Source organism: Emys orbicularis, chromosome 1, assembly GCF_028017835.1.
Source record: "Emys orbicularis isolate rEmyOrb1 chromosome 1, rEmyOrb1.hap1, whole genome shotgun sequence".
In the NCBI taxonomy this organism is placed as follows: domain Eukaryota; kingdom Metazoa; phylum Chordata; order Testudines; family Emydidae; genus Emys; species Emys orbicularis.
In genome coordinates this window covers 204,800,107-204,816,761 of record NC_088683.1, presented here as the reverse complement: position 1 = coordinate 204,816,761, position 16,655 = coordinate 204,800,107, and the positions used below count along the sequence as shown (strand labels likewise).

At 45.3% G+C, this 16,655-nt stretch overlaps 1 protein-coding gene across 1 annotated transcript in view; it reads right to left on the bottom strand.

Moving 5' to 3' along the window:
• TTC3 (tetratricopeptide repeat domain 3) overlaps positions 1-16,655 on the bottom strand; it is a 166,588-nt gene that overhangs the window by 69,375 nt on the left and 80,558 nt on the right. The window contains exons 16-19 of the mRNA XM_065414830.1: positions 15,101-15,161; positions 12,056-12,122; positions 8,436-8,573; positions 365-445 (exon numbers count right to left, since the gene is read on the bottom strand). Of these exons, the coding sequence (XP_065270902.1) occupies positions 365-445; positions 8,436-8,573; positions 12,056-12,122; positions 15,101-15,161 (347 nt within the window). The remainder of the gene's footprint in view (positions 1-364; positions 446-8,435; positions 8,574-12,055; positions 12,123-15,100; positions 15,162-16,655) is intronic.

The following is a 16,655-nucleotide window of genomic DNA, read 5'->3' as shown; positions in this document are numbered from 1 at the left end:
TAAAAAGTGACTTGTAACGGTAGCTGGGTCTACTCAAGTTACTCACTCTTTAAATACTATAAAAAAAAAAAGAAGAGAAGGGGGGAAAATGATGTGCAGGACTGATTTCCCTTTCATTAGTAGGCTTGGAGTCCCATTTGAAAACTTATAGGTAATTTTCTTACTTAGTACTTTAATTTCTAGAAGTCCAAATACAAGCTTATCTGGACAGTAAACAACATTACTTTCTAACAGTCAAAACCTCCCTTCCTGGAGTTCACCTGGTCATTTCTGTCTGCTCATAAAAGGTGCTGGTAAATCACCTAATGTCTGAACTATCATTTTAAGATACAGAAGAATCAATTGTAATAGCTTAAAGTCTTACCTCAGGCTGTCCTATTCCAAGGAGAGCAGTGGCATGTCCATAGATGACTACCACATAGTCAATAACAGCAAGATTCAGCTGCTGCAAATAGTCAAAGAAATCACATTAACAGTATGTGTGAAAAGATTAAGTTAGTAACCAGAACTCTCTGCCTTGAAGTAGACAATGTTCTCCACAGTAGGCACAGGGAAAAACCACAATTCACACAATCACAATCTTCAGGCAATAACAGATCAGTGTTACAATGACAGGATCCTCATTTGACCTTTTGTGATGGCTTAAAAGGGTCCTCCTGTTCTCTTACCATCCTCAAACATAGCATGGTGATGTGTTCTGGAACTGCTTCTTTTGGTAAAATTATACCTTACTATACTATGTTCACAGAGAAAATACTCAACACAGGGAGAACAAGTTAATATATTTACTATTTTAGCTAGATGGCTATACTACATTTCTTAAAGTTTTCCTAAGTGAATGGATGTTACTAGAAGTTCCACAGTTTTTCCCTTATTAATAAGGCGAGACATGATTTCAGGTCGATAGCCATGCTATGTGCCTGGACAGTTAGGCTAGTGTTTCTCTTGTTGCAGAAGAAAGCCTCTGCCTATACAATAGGATCTGGGATATTTCATGTTTGGGAGGTGTCTGCATACATATATACATACACACTATATAATACTTACTCATAGGGGAATTCTGCGCCAAAAAATTAAAGATTCTGCACAGAGTATTGTAAAATTCTGAAAATTTTATTTGTCAAAAAAAGGTTACTCACCTCTCGTAACTGTTGTTCTTCGAGATGTGTTGCTTATATCCATTCCAATTAGGTGTGTGCGTGCCGCGTGCACAGTCATCGGAAAGTTTTTCCCCTAGCAGCACCCGTCGGGTCAGCTGTGGAGCCTCCTGGAGTGGCGCCCTCATGGCGCTCAATATATGACCCTGTTGACCCGGCGCCTCCTCTGTTCCTTCTTGATGATTACTCTGACAGGGGAAGGCGGGTGGGTTTGGAATGGATAGGAGCAACACATCTCGAAGAACAACAGTTACGAGAGGTGAGTAACCGTTTTTTCTTCGAGTGCTTACTCATATCAATTCCAATTAGGTGACTCCCCACAGCCTTACCTAGGCGGTGGGGTCAGAGTTAAGGAAACGCTGATTGTAGCACTGCTCTGCCGAAAACCGCGTCATCTCTGGCGCGCCGGACGATGGCGTAGTGCGAGGTGAAGGTATGCACCGAGGACCAAGTTGCTGCCCTGCAGGTTTCTTGGATCAGGACCTGGGCCAAGAACGCTACTGACGAGGCCTGGGCCCTCGTGGAGTGCACTGTAAGAGCCGGGGCCAGTACTTTGGCCAACTCATAGCATGTGAGGATGCATGACGTGATCCAGGAGGATATTCTTTGAGATGAGACCAGGAGCCCTTTCATCCGGTCTGCCACCGCTATGAACAATTGGTTCGATTTTCTGAACGGCTTAGTGCGCTCAATGTAGAAAGCTAGTGCTCGCTGAACATCGAGGGAGTGCAGCCTCTGCTCTCGGTTACTGGCATGCGGCTTAGGGTAAAAAACAGGCAGGAAAATGTCCTGACTGGCATGGAAGTGCAACACCACCTTGGGGAGAAAGGCTGGGTGCGGCCCGAGTTGCACCTTATCCTTGTGGAAAACCGAGTACGGTGGGTCAGAGGTGAGGGCCTTTAGCCCAGACACCCTCCTAGCAGAAGTAATGGTGACCAGGAAAGCCACTTTCCACGACAGATACAGTAGGGAGCAAGTTGCCAGTGGTTCAAATGGGGGCCCCATGAGCCTGGAGAGGACCAGGTTAAGGTCCCATGCAGGGACAGGATGCCTGATCTGGGGATGTAGGCGGTCCAGACCTTTGAGGAAGCAACCAACTATAGGGATCGACCAGATGCTCCTGGGTGGAAGGCCGAGATAGTAGCGAAGTGTACCCTTATGGAGGACGCCACCAGGCCTTGCTGTTGCAGGTGTAGGAGGTACTCCAAGATGAGGGGTACAGGCATCTGGAGGAGGGGTGTTTGATGCTGGTCACACCAGCATGAGAATCTCTTTCACTTTGCCAGATACGTGGCTCTAGTGGAGGGTTCCCTGCTGCTGAGGACGACCTCCCTTACTTGTTCTGAGCACAGAAGTTCCATGGATTTCAGCCATGAAGCTTCCAAGCCGTGAGGTGGAGGGACTGCAGGTCGGGGTGATGGAGGCAACCGTAGTCCTGAGTAAGTTGGGGAGGCGAGGTAACGTGACCGGTGCGTCCACTGACAGCTCCAGTAGCGTGTTGTACCAGCGCTGTCGAGGCCACGCTGAAACTATCAGAATTACCTTTGCTCCCTCCCTGCGGACGTTGAGCATGAGAGGGAATGGGGGAAAGGCATGGCGCCGGCGATCTCTCCAGAGTAGCAGGAACGCATCCGTGAGTGAGCCTTGGCTGTGACCTTGGAAAGAGCAGAACATTGGACACTTCCTGTTGCGTCGGTTGGCAAACAGGTCGACCTCGGGAAACCCCCACCTTTGAAAAATGAGGTGTATGACATCCGGCTGGATGGATCACTCATGCGTGCGGAAGGACATGCAGAGGCGGTCCGCCAGCATGTTCTGAACTCCAGGTATAAAGGATGCTTCCAGTGAATGGAGTGGGCTATGCAGAACTCCCATAGCCGGAGGGCCTCCTGGCATAGGGGAGGGGAACGGACTCCACCCTGCTTGTTGATGTAAAACATGGCGGTGGTGTTGTCGGTTAGAACTGCTACGCACTGGCCTTGTAGTTGGGCCTGAAAGGCCTGGCAGTCTAGGCGCACTGCCCTTAGGTCTTTGATATTGATATGTAGGGAGAGCTCATCCTGCGACCACAGGCCCTGTGTCGGAGGTCTCCCACATGCACCCTCATCCCAGATCCAACGCATCTATGACCAGGGACAAGGAAGGTTGAGGGTTGTGGAAGGGGACTCCTTTGCACACTGCTCGAGGGTTGAGCCACCAGTGGAGGGACATGAGGACCTGTCCTGGCACCGTGACCACTGAATTCAAGCTGTTGCGCCCTGGGGGGTAGGCCAAGGCAAGCCATGCCTGCAAAGGTCTGAGCTGCAGCCTGGCGTGCGAGGTCACAAGTGAAAGCAGCCATGTGGCCGAGGAGACTCAGGCACTCCCTTGCTGTTGTGGTTGGGAATTGCTGGAGGCTTTGAATTATGTCCGTGATGGCTCAGAATCAGGTCTCTGGCAGAAGAGCTTGCACCTGCATCGAGTCTAACACTTCCCCAATGAATTCTATTCTTTGAGTCGGTTACAAGGTCTACTTCCCCAAGATGAGGAAGAGACCCAGTAGCTCAAACAGATTTGGGACTGCACCTGCCCCCGGTGCGGCCCCTGAGCAACCAGTCGAAGTAGAGGTATACTTGCACCTGCTGTTGACGGAGGAAAGCAGTCACCACCGACATGCACTTGGTGAACACTCAGGGGGCTGCTGAGAGGCCGAATGGTAGGACAGTGAATTGGTAATGCTTGTGGTTGACCATGAAGCGTAGGAAGCACCAGTCTGCAAGACGAATTGCTATATGGAAGTATGCATCCTTCATGTCGAGGGCGGCGTACCAGTCTCTCAGATCCAAAGAGGGGATAATGGTGCCCAGGGAGACCATGTGGAACTTCAACTTTGCCATGAATTTGTTGTGTCCGAGCAGATCTAGAATGGGTCTGAGACCCCCCGGGCCTTGGGGATTAGGAAGTATTAGGAATAGAATCTCTTGCTCCTTAGCTCCTGAGGAATCTCCTCCACCGCTCCCATGGTGAGACGCGCCTGCACCTCCTGGATAAGGAGTTGCTCGTGAAAAGGGTCCCTAAAGAGGGACGGGGAAGGGGGGTGGGAGGGAGGGTAGGAGCAGAACTGGAGAATATCCCACTTCCACCGTATGGAGGACCCAGTGGTCCGAAGTTATTTGGGACCAAGCACGGCAGAAGTGGGACAGACGATTCAAAAAAGATGGGATGGATCCGTAATCAAGGCTAGTGCACCGTCCGTGGGCGCCCCTTCAAAAGGCCTGCTTGGAACTCGACGATGGATTAGTTGGGCCCTGTCCCAGCCCAGAAGGGGGGTTGGAAGGCATCCTTCTGCCGTTCCTGCCCCTTCTCCTGTAGAAGTCCTGCCTTGGCCAAGGAGGGTAGGAGTGCTGCTACTGTTGTTGGGGCTTGAAATGTTTGTGTTGGGTTGCCAGGGTGTGCATACCCAAGGATTTCATAGTAGCCCTTGAGTCTTTTAGGCTATGTAGCTGAGAGTCAGTCTGCTCCGCGAACAGGCCCACCCCATCAAAAGGCAGGTCCTGCATCATCTGTTGAACCTCGGGCGGAAGGCCCGAGGCCTGCAACCATGAGCTACGCCTCATGGCAATACCGGAGGACAAGGTGCATGCCGCCGAGTCCGCAGCGTCCAGTGAGGCCTGTAAAGAGGTCCATGCCACCGCCTTGCCCTACTCCACTATGGCTCCAAACTCCTCCCTGGACTCTGACAGAACCAGTTCCTTGAATTTGAGAATCGAGTTCCAGGAGTTGAAGCTATACCGGCTCAGAATTGCCTGCTGATTGGCAATCCTGAGTTGCAGTCCCCCCCGTTGAGTACACTTTATGCCCAAACAAGTCCAGGCGCTTAGCATCCTTGGACTTAGGTGCTGAGGCTTGCTGCCCCTGCCTCTCCTTCTCGTTCAATGCTGCAACCACCAATAAACAAGGCTGCAGGTGTGTGAAGAGGTATTCGTACCCCTTCGACGGGATGAAGTATTTCCTCTCAATGCCCTTGGCGGTGGGAGGGATGGAGGCCGGGGTCTGCCAGATGGTCTTGGCATTGGCCTGTATGGTCTTAATGAGGGGCAGACACACCCTCGAAGGACCTTTCGGGGCCAAGACGTCAACCACCGGGTCCTCAGACTCCACCACCTCCTTGGCCTGCAGACCCATGTTGCGCGCCACCCTGTGAAGGAGGTCCTGGTGGGCGCGGGTGTCTATGGGAGGCGGTCCAGAGACAGACGCTCAGGAGCCTTTAGACTGGATGCCTTGCGCTTGGTGGTATGCCCACAGGGTCCAAAATGGCCACTGCATTGGTTCCTGCCACTGCGCAGACCTGCCCCCATCTCAGAGCATCCATGACCCGACCAGTGCCAACCCCGCTCTCAGTATCTAGATCCCGCCTCTGAGTCCGAAGACCAGGACGGCAATGGCCAGGGCGGTGCCAAGCGGAGCTGATCCTGCGAGCACTGCCACGCCGGAGAGCAATGTCGCTACGCCGGAGAGCAGTGCTGCTACACCGGAGAGCGGTCCCGCCACCTGGAGCTGCACAGGGTCGCTGAGCGGTACCGGGACCTGCCATGCAACGGGGATCGATGCGTGGATCGGCATTGCGAGTGGGAGCACTGGCGTAACCTGGAGTGGTGCTGCAAGTATGACCGGTGCCACAATTGCAAGTGACACCGGGACTATCAGCGGCACCGAGGGACGGCGCATCGCTGGTTTGCCTCGACACGGTGCCATGCAATGCGGTACCGGAGGCTTGGCGCGAAGGGTGGGTGACCTTGGTGCTGTCATGGCAATGAGGTCCCTCGCAGCCTCAAAGGTGTCCAAGATGGATGGCAGTTCCACCTCCTTGATGACCTGGGCTGGGGAGTCCAACAGCACCAGACTCAACGGTCCTCCTTGCAGGGCCGAAGTCGATGGTGCCATCTTTGCAGGCTTCGGTGCTGGGTGCTCCTCTTGAGGACACACCCCATTGGCCTGCTCCAGACGGGTAGACCTCTGAGATGGAGAAATGCTCCTTTCTTGCTTCCGGTGCCACTTCTGCACCAGGGAGTTGGAGCAGTGCTGGGTCAATCCCGCCATTTTCAGCACCGGGGAGCATCGGTGCCACGGGTCTCTGCAAGAGTCCTTCCGCGGTGCCGCTTCCACCAGTGTCGCCAGGGCACTACACACCAATGAATTTTTTTTAAATTTTTTTTTTTTTTAAATGGTGAGACATATACCTATCTCTCTCATAGAGCTGGAAGGGACCCTAAAAGGTAATCGAGTCCAGGACCAAGTACTGATTTTGCCCCAGATCCCTAAGTGGCCCCCTCAAGGATTGAACTCACAACCCTGAGTTTAGCAGGCCAATGCTCAAACCACTGAGCTATCCTTCCCCCTCGGCGCCGGGTCTTGCCATGCCGGTGGAAGTTGTGGTCTAAGTGGCGCCTCCATAAGGAGCTGCTTGAGGCGAAAGTCTCGCTCCTTTTTGGTTCTGGGTTGAAACCCCTTACAAGTCCTACACCAATCGGCTTGCTGAGTCTCCCCAGACGCTTTAGACAAGCGTTGTGGGGTCGCCCGTTGGTATGGGTTTGCTGCAGGACTTGCAGGGCTTGACCCCCTCAGACTTGGGCATGTAAGCCCTCCCAAGGAAAAGCGGTCGGGATAGAGGGTAAACTCCCCCAGCCCAATTGCTAGCTACAAACAACTAAAACTAACTAAAAAGTACAGAGAACACAAAGCTAGGGAAACGTGGTAGAACTTGCTGAGCAAGACGCCACAGTTCCAACGACCGTCACTGGAGGTGAGAAGGAACTGAGGCGGTGCCGGGTTGGCAGGGTCATATATTGAGCACCATGAGGGCGCCACTCCAGGAGGCTCCACAGCCGACCCGACAGGTGCTGCTAGGGGAAAAACTTTCCGATGACTGTACACTCGGCGCGTGCACACCTAATTGGAATCGATATGAGCAAGCACTCGAAGAATAACACTACATAATCATGCCAGTTTCAATTATTTTGGTAATATATTTCAAAATACCTGTCAGCAACAATACAGACAACAACAACAACAAAAAAAGATTCCCCCAGAAGTAGAGAGTTAAAGAAACCCCTACAACAACCCAGTTCCTGTTTCTCTGCACCCTCCTGCCCAGAGCACAGCCGTGGGGCCAGACACCCGCACCCCTTCCTCCCAGAGCCCAGCCACACGCCTCCACCCCCACACCCCCAAGCCCAGACATCCGCACCCCCTCCCACCCAGCTGCGGGGTGCCACTCAGCCCTGACACCCGCACCCCTCACCCCCAACAGCCCAGCTGCGGGGTGTCCCCTTCCCCCCCCCCGATGACCCACATCCCTTCCCCAGAGAGCCGCACCCACTCCTCCCCAGGACCGAGCTGCAGGGTGACCCCAAGCCCAGACACTCGTACTCCTTCCTACTCAAAGCCCAGGGATCCAGAGGGAGAAAGAGCCTGATGCTGGAGCCAGGATTTGTATTGAATTGCCTGCATGCCACCTCCTTCCTTCATGGCGTGCCATGAACTGCAGCTACCACAAGCCATCCAGCTTGCCCTTTCCTACTCAAGCAGTGACTTCTATTTGCAAGTTGGGCTCTCCTGGATCCAGTGGCCCCTAGTGGCAGCCAGCAGCTCTGCAGCAGCAATTCTGCAGGGGAAAAAGGGAAATTCTGCGCAGAACATGAATTCTGAGCAAATTCTGCATTGCACAGTGGCGCATAATTCTCCCAGGAGCAGATACTGAAAACTACATTAAAAATTGTATGAATGTATGACAATGAAAATATGTAAGAAGGTTATTGGGGATGGATTAGATATTAAAAAAAAAAAAAAAAATCACGGTATTTGCCACAAAGAGTTTACAATCTAAAGAGAGAATAAAGTGTAAGAAAAATAGATACAAGTGAAGTGGCTAATATGGTTATGGATCACATCTTAAAATGTTTAGGATATGCAATTTTGTGTATATGCACACAGATAAAAATCTGTATTCCCAAAACATTTTAATGTCAAGATGTTGTCCATGATCACCATAACTACTTTATATGTTGTATCTTTTCCCCTATTCTCTGTCTTTTAAAATTATAAGCTATTTGAGACGGATTGTGCTTTTTTTTTTTTACATTTGTACAATGCCTAGCACATAGTGGAATGTGACTGGAAACAATAAAATAAAATAAAATAAAATGATTGCTTTGGGGGAGGAAAAGCAGTGAAATATAAAACTTACAGGTCAAGGCTCAATCACCCCTAGTAAGTAGGCCAGGGCACCCGCCTCCTTACCTTTAACTCTGAAGGATCCAAAATATTCAATAAGTGTGAAAAGAATTGTTCAGCACTGCGATAACGTTGGTCCGTCAAGGCTGTATAGCCATCATGAACAAGCGACTTCAACATTTCTGGCAACACAGTTAAATCCACCTACAAAATTCAATCTTAACTAAATCAAATTTTGTTGACTATGTTATGAAACAAGCTACTAATTATTAAAAACGCTATCCAAGTCATGATTAAATAATATCAGAGTTCAATCTTTTCTGCATTTTGGTTACAAGAGTTCCACCTTTCTGAATTTAGTTCAGGGGCAACATTCATTGTGACCTGACTTGTGGGTATTCAAAGTTTGCACAGAAGCAACTTTGGTAAACTTTAAAAATATTGTTTCAGACCCATCCCCCCCAACAACTTCACTGGCTTCCCATTCATTTAAAAATTGTCATCCATGTATGTCAATGGTCTATTGTTCCAACGTACTTCACAGACCTAGGCCTTGTCTACACTACAAAGTTTTGTTGGCAAAAGTTATGCCGCTTTAATTAAAACCGCTGTTGCATGTCCACACTAGCTCCTTGTGTCGGCAGAGTGCATCCACACTAGCAGCTTTTGCATCAACACAGAGCAGTGCACTGTGGTAGCTATCCCACTGTGCAACTGGCCGCAGGGTGCTTTGGGAAGGGTGTTGCAATACCTCATGGGTCAGGTACAGCATCACATGAGGCAGGTTTCTCAGTCCCATCATTCCAGGGGCATCCTAATAGATTGTCAGTTGAAGTGTGTGCGGGGAGGGAAAGGAGAGTGGTGTGGCTGGGGTAGGTGAGACAGCAGGCTGACCACCTATCCTGAGGCGGGGGAGCGGGACACACCCCAGGTCAGCCCCCGTCTCTGCTTGGCAGTCGGCACAGCAGTCTCCCCTAATGCAGACCGCTCTGCCTGCCTGCCTATGGTTCTATGATTCTCTCCAAGTTCTCCCACAGCTTCCTCAGCTGCCGGAAGCAGCATCCTGAGCAGCTCTGTGAGCTCTCCATGCTGAAGAATGTCAAAGCAGCTCAGCAGTCATCCATTGTCCCCCCTGCTCCCCGCAGCAGCAGCAGTCTGCCTGCCGCTGTGCTCCCAGTGCAGGGCAGAACAGGAGCATTCCACGCTAATGATTTGCTCTTTGTTCCCCAAACTGAGCAGCAGGCTGAGCTGTCAGATACTTCCCAGAGCTTTGAAAGGGAAGAGGCGCATACCTGCAGGGCAGCAGAGATCAAAACAGTGAGCAGAGCGGTCATGCAGGCATTGTGGGATACTGGTGGAAGTCAGTTATGTTGACAAAACAAACAGCAGTGTCTACACTGACCCTTTGTCGCTTTAACTTTGCCACAAAAAGCTTTATGCCTCTCATTGAGGTGGTTTTATTTTGTCTGCAAAACAGCAGGGATTCGCCACCAAAAGTAGCTTTGTAATGTGGACAGCTCCCGTGTTTTGTCGGCAAAAGGCAGCTTTTACCAACAAAACTTTGTAGTGTAGACAAGACCTTAGTCTCTCTAAATCTCAACTCCTCGGTCCCGTTACATGATTTCATCACCATGGTTCAAGAGTCTGCTCCTCAACACTTTTACCATCTAAAAGCAGACTTCCTATATTTTTTTCACCTTACACCCACCCATTTCTCTAAAACAATAAGCAATTTGAAAACATTTTTTTTCTCCCTGGTCTATATACTTTCACTTTTGGTCTTCTTTTATATTTAATGCTGAAATATCTTGGGTATTATATTAGCTCGTTACTCCTCTACAGTTGCTGTATACATGAGATAAACACAGAAGTCATTAGTTCATGAAGTGGTCTAATATCTTAGGCTCTGATACTATGCTGTGGACCACAATGGACTGCTGTGCAGAAGTCCTCCAAGCACAAATAGTTGCAGGATTGGGGCCTTAGTATTTTGAACAAGTAATTAAGGAAAAACAAAGCTGAATTTGTCATGAAGTAGCTACTATGCATAGGTATCAATTACTTGTTAAAGAAGACTGCATAAGGATTTTTACAACGCACAAACAAGGGAGTACATGTACGTATATGCACACAGACCATAATACCTCATTGTTCCTATGTCAGGCAGACCTGTTTTATAAGCTTTCATTCCTCATTTTCTTTTAAGATATGAAATAATTTAAATGTAAAAAATTATGAATAAAGCTCATCATTGTCTCTCCAGGCAATGGAAGATAGGGTTGGGGGTTGGAAAGGAATTATAAAAGTGGGAAAATATTGGACGGAGGAGGATGACTTGAGATCCTAAGCTGCCCAATTTCCTGATAGTGTGTTATACTGAATTATACTGCTGTATTTTAATTACACTTCAGTATTATTTTGGTGTATTTTTAAGCTTTGTCAAGGGTGTTAGAGGGTATCAATAGGTCCCCTTTTTCCTATTTACATAAATCCAAATTAATACATTAAAAACAAACTGAATACTAAAGAAATTCATTATTGCACATACTGAATTGATCTCCTAAATCATGCCTAAAATTACAGTTTTCAGTATGTAAAATTGTTTTATTTTCAGATTCTTTAAAGTAGAAATTAAAAAGTTATGATTGTAATGTTTGAAGTAATTTTCTAAATATTAATGTTTCACCCAAACATTAAACATTTTAATGAAGTGAAAACAAAAGCCAAATCTAACTAGTCCTGTTGGTACCACTGAAGTGAGATTTCAAAGTAATGATCTGGTCAAATCCATGTTAACATCTTCTCATTCTGTGCTGAGACTAGCCCGTGTCAAACACTGGGGCCTTACAGAACATTTTAAATTTCAAAAGTTTTATCTTGATGAATTTTAGATTAACTTTCATCCATCAAAATTCAGATTTCAGAAGTCAAGCTGCAAAAACCATAGCTGAATTCCAAAACAAAATGGTTACTAAAATTGCTGTATTTGCAAAAAAAATAAGAACATTCATCTACTCTTCGGGCAGAATGGAGAGAATGCTGATGGTGAAATTTGTCATAAGTCTGAAATTGTATTTATTTTCCTGATCTTTGAGTGACTGGTTGTCAATTTATGTTATTTTTATTATTATTATTATGATTCTTGTATTGAATTTTCTGTAAATTGGTGACATAAATGTCTTTCTTAGGACTCATGGCCCAAAGACAAGCATGCCACCAACTTCCTTAAAAGTAGTTTTGTGTCTCTTGAGTTTTGATATTTTTGGAGGATCATTGGACAGCCTCTATGATGAATAAAATATGTAATATTTTTAAAGATGTTCACCTAAGAGGTACTTTTCCAAAGCTGATGCCTACTTAATTGTAAACTTTCATTAAAATGTCCTAATCTGCACTTGATTAGCAACACAATAAATTAACACTGCAGCAGAATGTAGGGGCTGATGGGGTTTTATTTGGACCTATTGTACCACAGAGTAGACATAGCCCTGTTCAGAAGTTTATGCTTGTCTGATAGATGTGTACTTAACCCCTAGGCTGCCTCAACATGTTAATTAAATGCCATTATTTTATTTTTTAATACTTAAGTAATGTCATTGCCAAGATAACATGATTTATTCAGACAGAGACATGAAAAGTTTTTTTCAACTAAGATCCTAATGTTTTCAGTTGTTTCCTTCATTTACCTTTCGGATAGCACTACAGAGTTTATCCTGGATGTTTTTAGAATCGATCTTCAAACTCAGATGATCTCTACAATTAAAGACAGTATTAGCATCACTGCAATTTTTAAATTGAAATTTGTACATATACATTTTATATACTCCATTCTTCAGAGGCTGAAGAAATTCCTTTGCTTATGTAGCCATATGGGGTACCCCTGCACAGCAACTGGGAGGGTGCTTCCCAGAGCAAGTAGGCAGATATGCACAAGCTCTGTTCAAGCTAACACAAAAAAATAACAGTGTGACTGCACCATCAAGGACGGGGCATCAGGCTAGCCACCTGAGCCACTCTGCTATTTTTAGTGCACTAGCTCCAGCTTAGCTAACATGGGTCTCTCTACCAGTGCTGAGAAGCATACTCACAGCTTCTAAAGACATTTGATTATACATTCATCTCTGCCCCATGTTCAAGGGCAGCAAGCACCCAGCACATGAGAAGTGTCCTAAAGATTGTGTGCTAAGAAACTGGAGATTTCTAGGAAGGAATCTGTCTGTTGTATACAGTAGAGCAAGTGTGAGGGGACCTTGAAAATGATATGATCATTTAGCCACACCATTTAGCCACTCTGCTGGTGTGGCTAAATTTTAATTCACTAATTAGTATGAGATCCATGGCATCCTAGACTGCACAATAAACACGTTCATTGTTATGGCTAGGCTCTATAAACTTTTCACAGCAACAGCCACAAAGATATAAAAGTAGACTGTGATTAAGTAATAGCATCAACACATTTTATTAACAAGAATTTTCTAATTTTGCATTTATTTATAAAATTGCAAACGGCCTCTGAACAATACAAAAACTTCAAGCAGTGCAGCCTCTCCATGACAGATGTAGTAATTAAAGAAATTTAGTCAACTGACTGGACCTGTAAACTTAATCCAAGTGTAGTTCAGCTCTGAAAAGTGACTTCAAAATGCCCTGGTAGGGTTTCACACTTTGGTGTCTCACTAACTCCATATCAAATTTGTTTCTGGCTGTGAGAATGACAGATTATGTATTCAGCCACCAGTAGCTTGCCAATCATTTTACCATCTAAAAAACTGATAAATTATAACTACTGTGATAAAGAATGTTACAGCTGAAAAGCAAACCAAAAAAATTCTGCTGTGCCTAGACACAGTTCTCTATCAAAGAATCTTTGAATACCTATCTTTGATCACAAGTCTAATTATCTGAGAGGTAAAAACAGCAAACTGACAGCCTTAATACAAACTTAACAAAATGTTATGGCCCATGTACCATTCTTAGAAGTTTTAATAATTATTTTATGACTTTTATGATAATTATTTTTCAAGGTAAGATCTACTGTAATAACTACAGGTTCATCTTAATTTCAGTAATGCATTTACTATAATCAAGAAACCCTTCAGCAGAAGTAAACAGCTATGCGGTACAAGATGGTTATACAAGCAGTGATTTGGATTTGTTTGTATTCCCCCTCTCCCACATGCACACTATTTTTTGACATTTGTTTATAGACATTTCCCTGGTGATTGTAACACTAGCATCTCAATACCTTTGAACCTATACAAATGTGTTAAAATTAGCAATTCTGCTATTACTTTTCTTTTTTGCCAATCTGTTTTTTACAGTAACTTCTATGCCTTGTGAATAGGGTTGTCAGGTGTCCAGTTTTCGACCGGAACACCCACTCGAAAAGGGACCCTGGCTGCTGTTAAAAGTCCGGTCGGCAGCACAGCAGGGCTAAGGCAGGATCCCTACCTGGCTCTGCGTGGCTGCTGGCCAATGGGAGCTGCGGGGGTGGTGCCTGAGGGTAAAGGGAGTGCGCACTGCGCAGAGCCGCCTGGCTACGCCTCGGAGCTGAGAGACACGTCGCCGCTTCCGGGGAGCTGCCCAAAGCAAGCGCCACCCAGAACCTGCACCCCTCACTCCCTCCTGCGCCCCAACCCCCTACCCCAGCTCTGAGCCCCTTCTTGGAGCCTGCACCCTGCATCCCCTCCTACCCTCCAACCCCCTGTTCCAGCCCTGAGCTCCCTCCCGCACCCAAACTCCCTCCCGGAGCCCATATCCCAACTTCCTGTTCCAACTCAGAGCCCCCTCCCACCCTGGAGCCCACCCCCAGCCCAGAGCCCTCACCCCCCTGCACCCCAATCCCCTGCCCCAGCCTAGAGCCTCCTCCCACATCCTGAACCCCTCATTTCTGGCCCCAGCCTGGAGCCCACACCCCCAGCCGGAGCCCTCACCCCAACCCCAACCCCCTGCTCTAACCCAGTGAAAATGAGTGAGGGTGGGTGAGAGTGAGCAACAGAGGGAGGAAGGATGGAGTGAGTGGGGGGCAGGGCCTCATGGCAGAGCCTCAGGGAAGGGGGCGGGGCAAGGGTGTTTAATTTTGTGCAATTAGAAAGTTGGCAACCCTATTTGTGAGGTTGCAAACTCATTTAGAGCATTCACTTACTTACAAATGTTAATGAATAATTGTTGGAACATGATTTTAGATACTTATTATAAGACTACTACAGAAAAACCACTGAAGGAGAAAAGTTGAGCAAATTTAGCAGTGAGAACATTTACATAATATTTATATGGTCCTGTTTTTCTGGGTTCCTTTTGTCATTGAAGATCTAATTTTTAATCATGGCTCTTCTTTCTACAGCTTAGTTTCTTCTTCTTGGAGCTTCAAGGAAATCATAAACTTGTGCTTATGACAACCATCTACTGCTACTGAAACAACTGTGATGTCAAATTCACTATTTACAGACTTCTACACAGAATCAAAACAAGGTGAGAACCACCATTGCTGGTCAACCACTTTAAAAAAAAAATATGAACAGCTTATTTATTAGCAAGGAGTGCACACAATGTTGAAGTCTCCAACATGTCAATGAGAGTTTTTTATCCAATATATCTGAATGCCTACCCTCATGTAAAAATTTGTCCTTTCAAGAATATATAAAAATAGGAACAGTGAAAGTTTCATTAATGTTCTTCCAAAGATTTTCACCATGTAAAGTTATTAAAATGATAAAATATCTACTTCTTACCTCGTCTTTTCAGAATCACTGGTTTTGTTCTTTAGTTTTCCTTTATTTTGGTGATTCTCTCCTGTTACATAAAAATATCATTTTGAACCAACTGAATAAAACATTCACTTAAAAGGACACCAACTCGAAAATCACATTTTGTCTGAAATTTTTTTACCTCCAACAGTTACAAATATCTCAGATTAATGTAACTGAAAGAAGTTAATAAAAATATCACTTCTTTCTTTATCCAATTTGTTTACTTTGGAAATTTAACACCACTTTGTGTACAATTTCTCCCTTGCTAGAAGTCCCTTATAATTAAGAAGAAAACCCCTTAAAATTGTTTAAAGAAACTTTTTTTTAAACAATCACATATTATAAAGAGGTTATATCAGCAACAAGCTAAAAATTATTTCATTTTGAAAAATTCCAGTTGACTGTCTAATTTTTGAAGGATTAAAATATCAATATGAGCCTTATTGTAACATATTATAATTTCAATTTGCTGTATTTAGCCACAATACTTAAAGAATACCTTGCTGAACAGACTCATACAGTTCTTTTTGGCTTTACATTGAGAGGGAAAAGAAATTGAGAGAATAAACACTCGAGTATACCCAATCTAAATAAATCATTTTCTCTACCTATGCCAGTCCATGCTGTAATGTTCTACGGGTGAGGAGAATTCATGACAAAGTTTCTCCCTCTCTATTACATCATATCAGGCAACTGTAAAAGAGATCTATTTTTTTTGGCTTTAGGACTGCAGATCTTTGACTCAGACCAATATTAAGCTCTGGGGCTGTAAAATGTGCAAATGCTTGAAAGATTCAGAGGCTCAATAGCCACAGAAAATTTATTGTTGAACACATGATCGTTGAGCCCGTGTCTTAGAAACCCAGTAATCTGTGAGGTGATACCATTGTCTCCAGTGCAGGTAAGTGATTGAAGTAAACTCCAGTAATTAATTCTAGTACTTCACATATCTTAATATTGTGATGATTACTCAATGGGTTGGTTCCTGTGATAATTTAAAGCTATAACTTTAAAATAATTGTAAAATGGACAATGAATATATTATATATTAGTGGCATTTTTATATTAATTTAGTACAAATGCTATAGGTAAAAGCACAACATAATGAAAATGCAACAAAATGAAGAAAAACTTTTAGAAGTATTTTGATTTCTATTCTGGTCTGCTGAAAATAAGAAGTGAAATCACTGACTCGAAAAGGATTTTTGCTCACTTTCTTGCCTGGAGATGAAGGAAATGAAATGTAAGATTGGATGTTTGAATGTGTGTTTATAATTAAGTCAAAATTCAATGTTTATCATATTTTTATTTTTGTTTTGAATATTTAGTAGGTTTTAAATGAAAGCTTTATGAGACAGTCAATTATTTTGCTGCTCAACCTTTCACCAGTCCATGATCAGAAGTTCTGATTATCTGGGTAAGCAAAATGATGTTTTGGGACTCCAAACAATTAATAGTTGACAATGTTCAGTTATAGATCTGGTGAGTGCTGGATTTTGCCAGGGTTCTTCATGACATGCTAAGTTATGAAAATCAG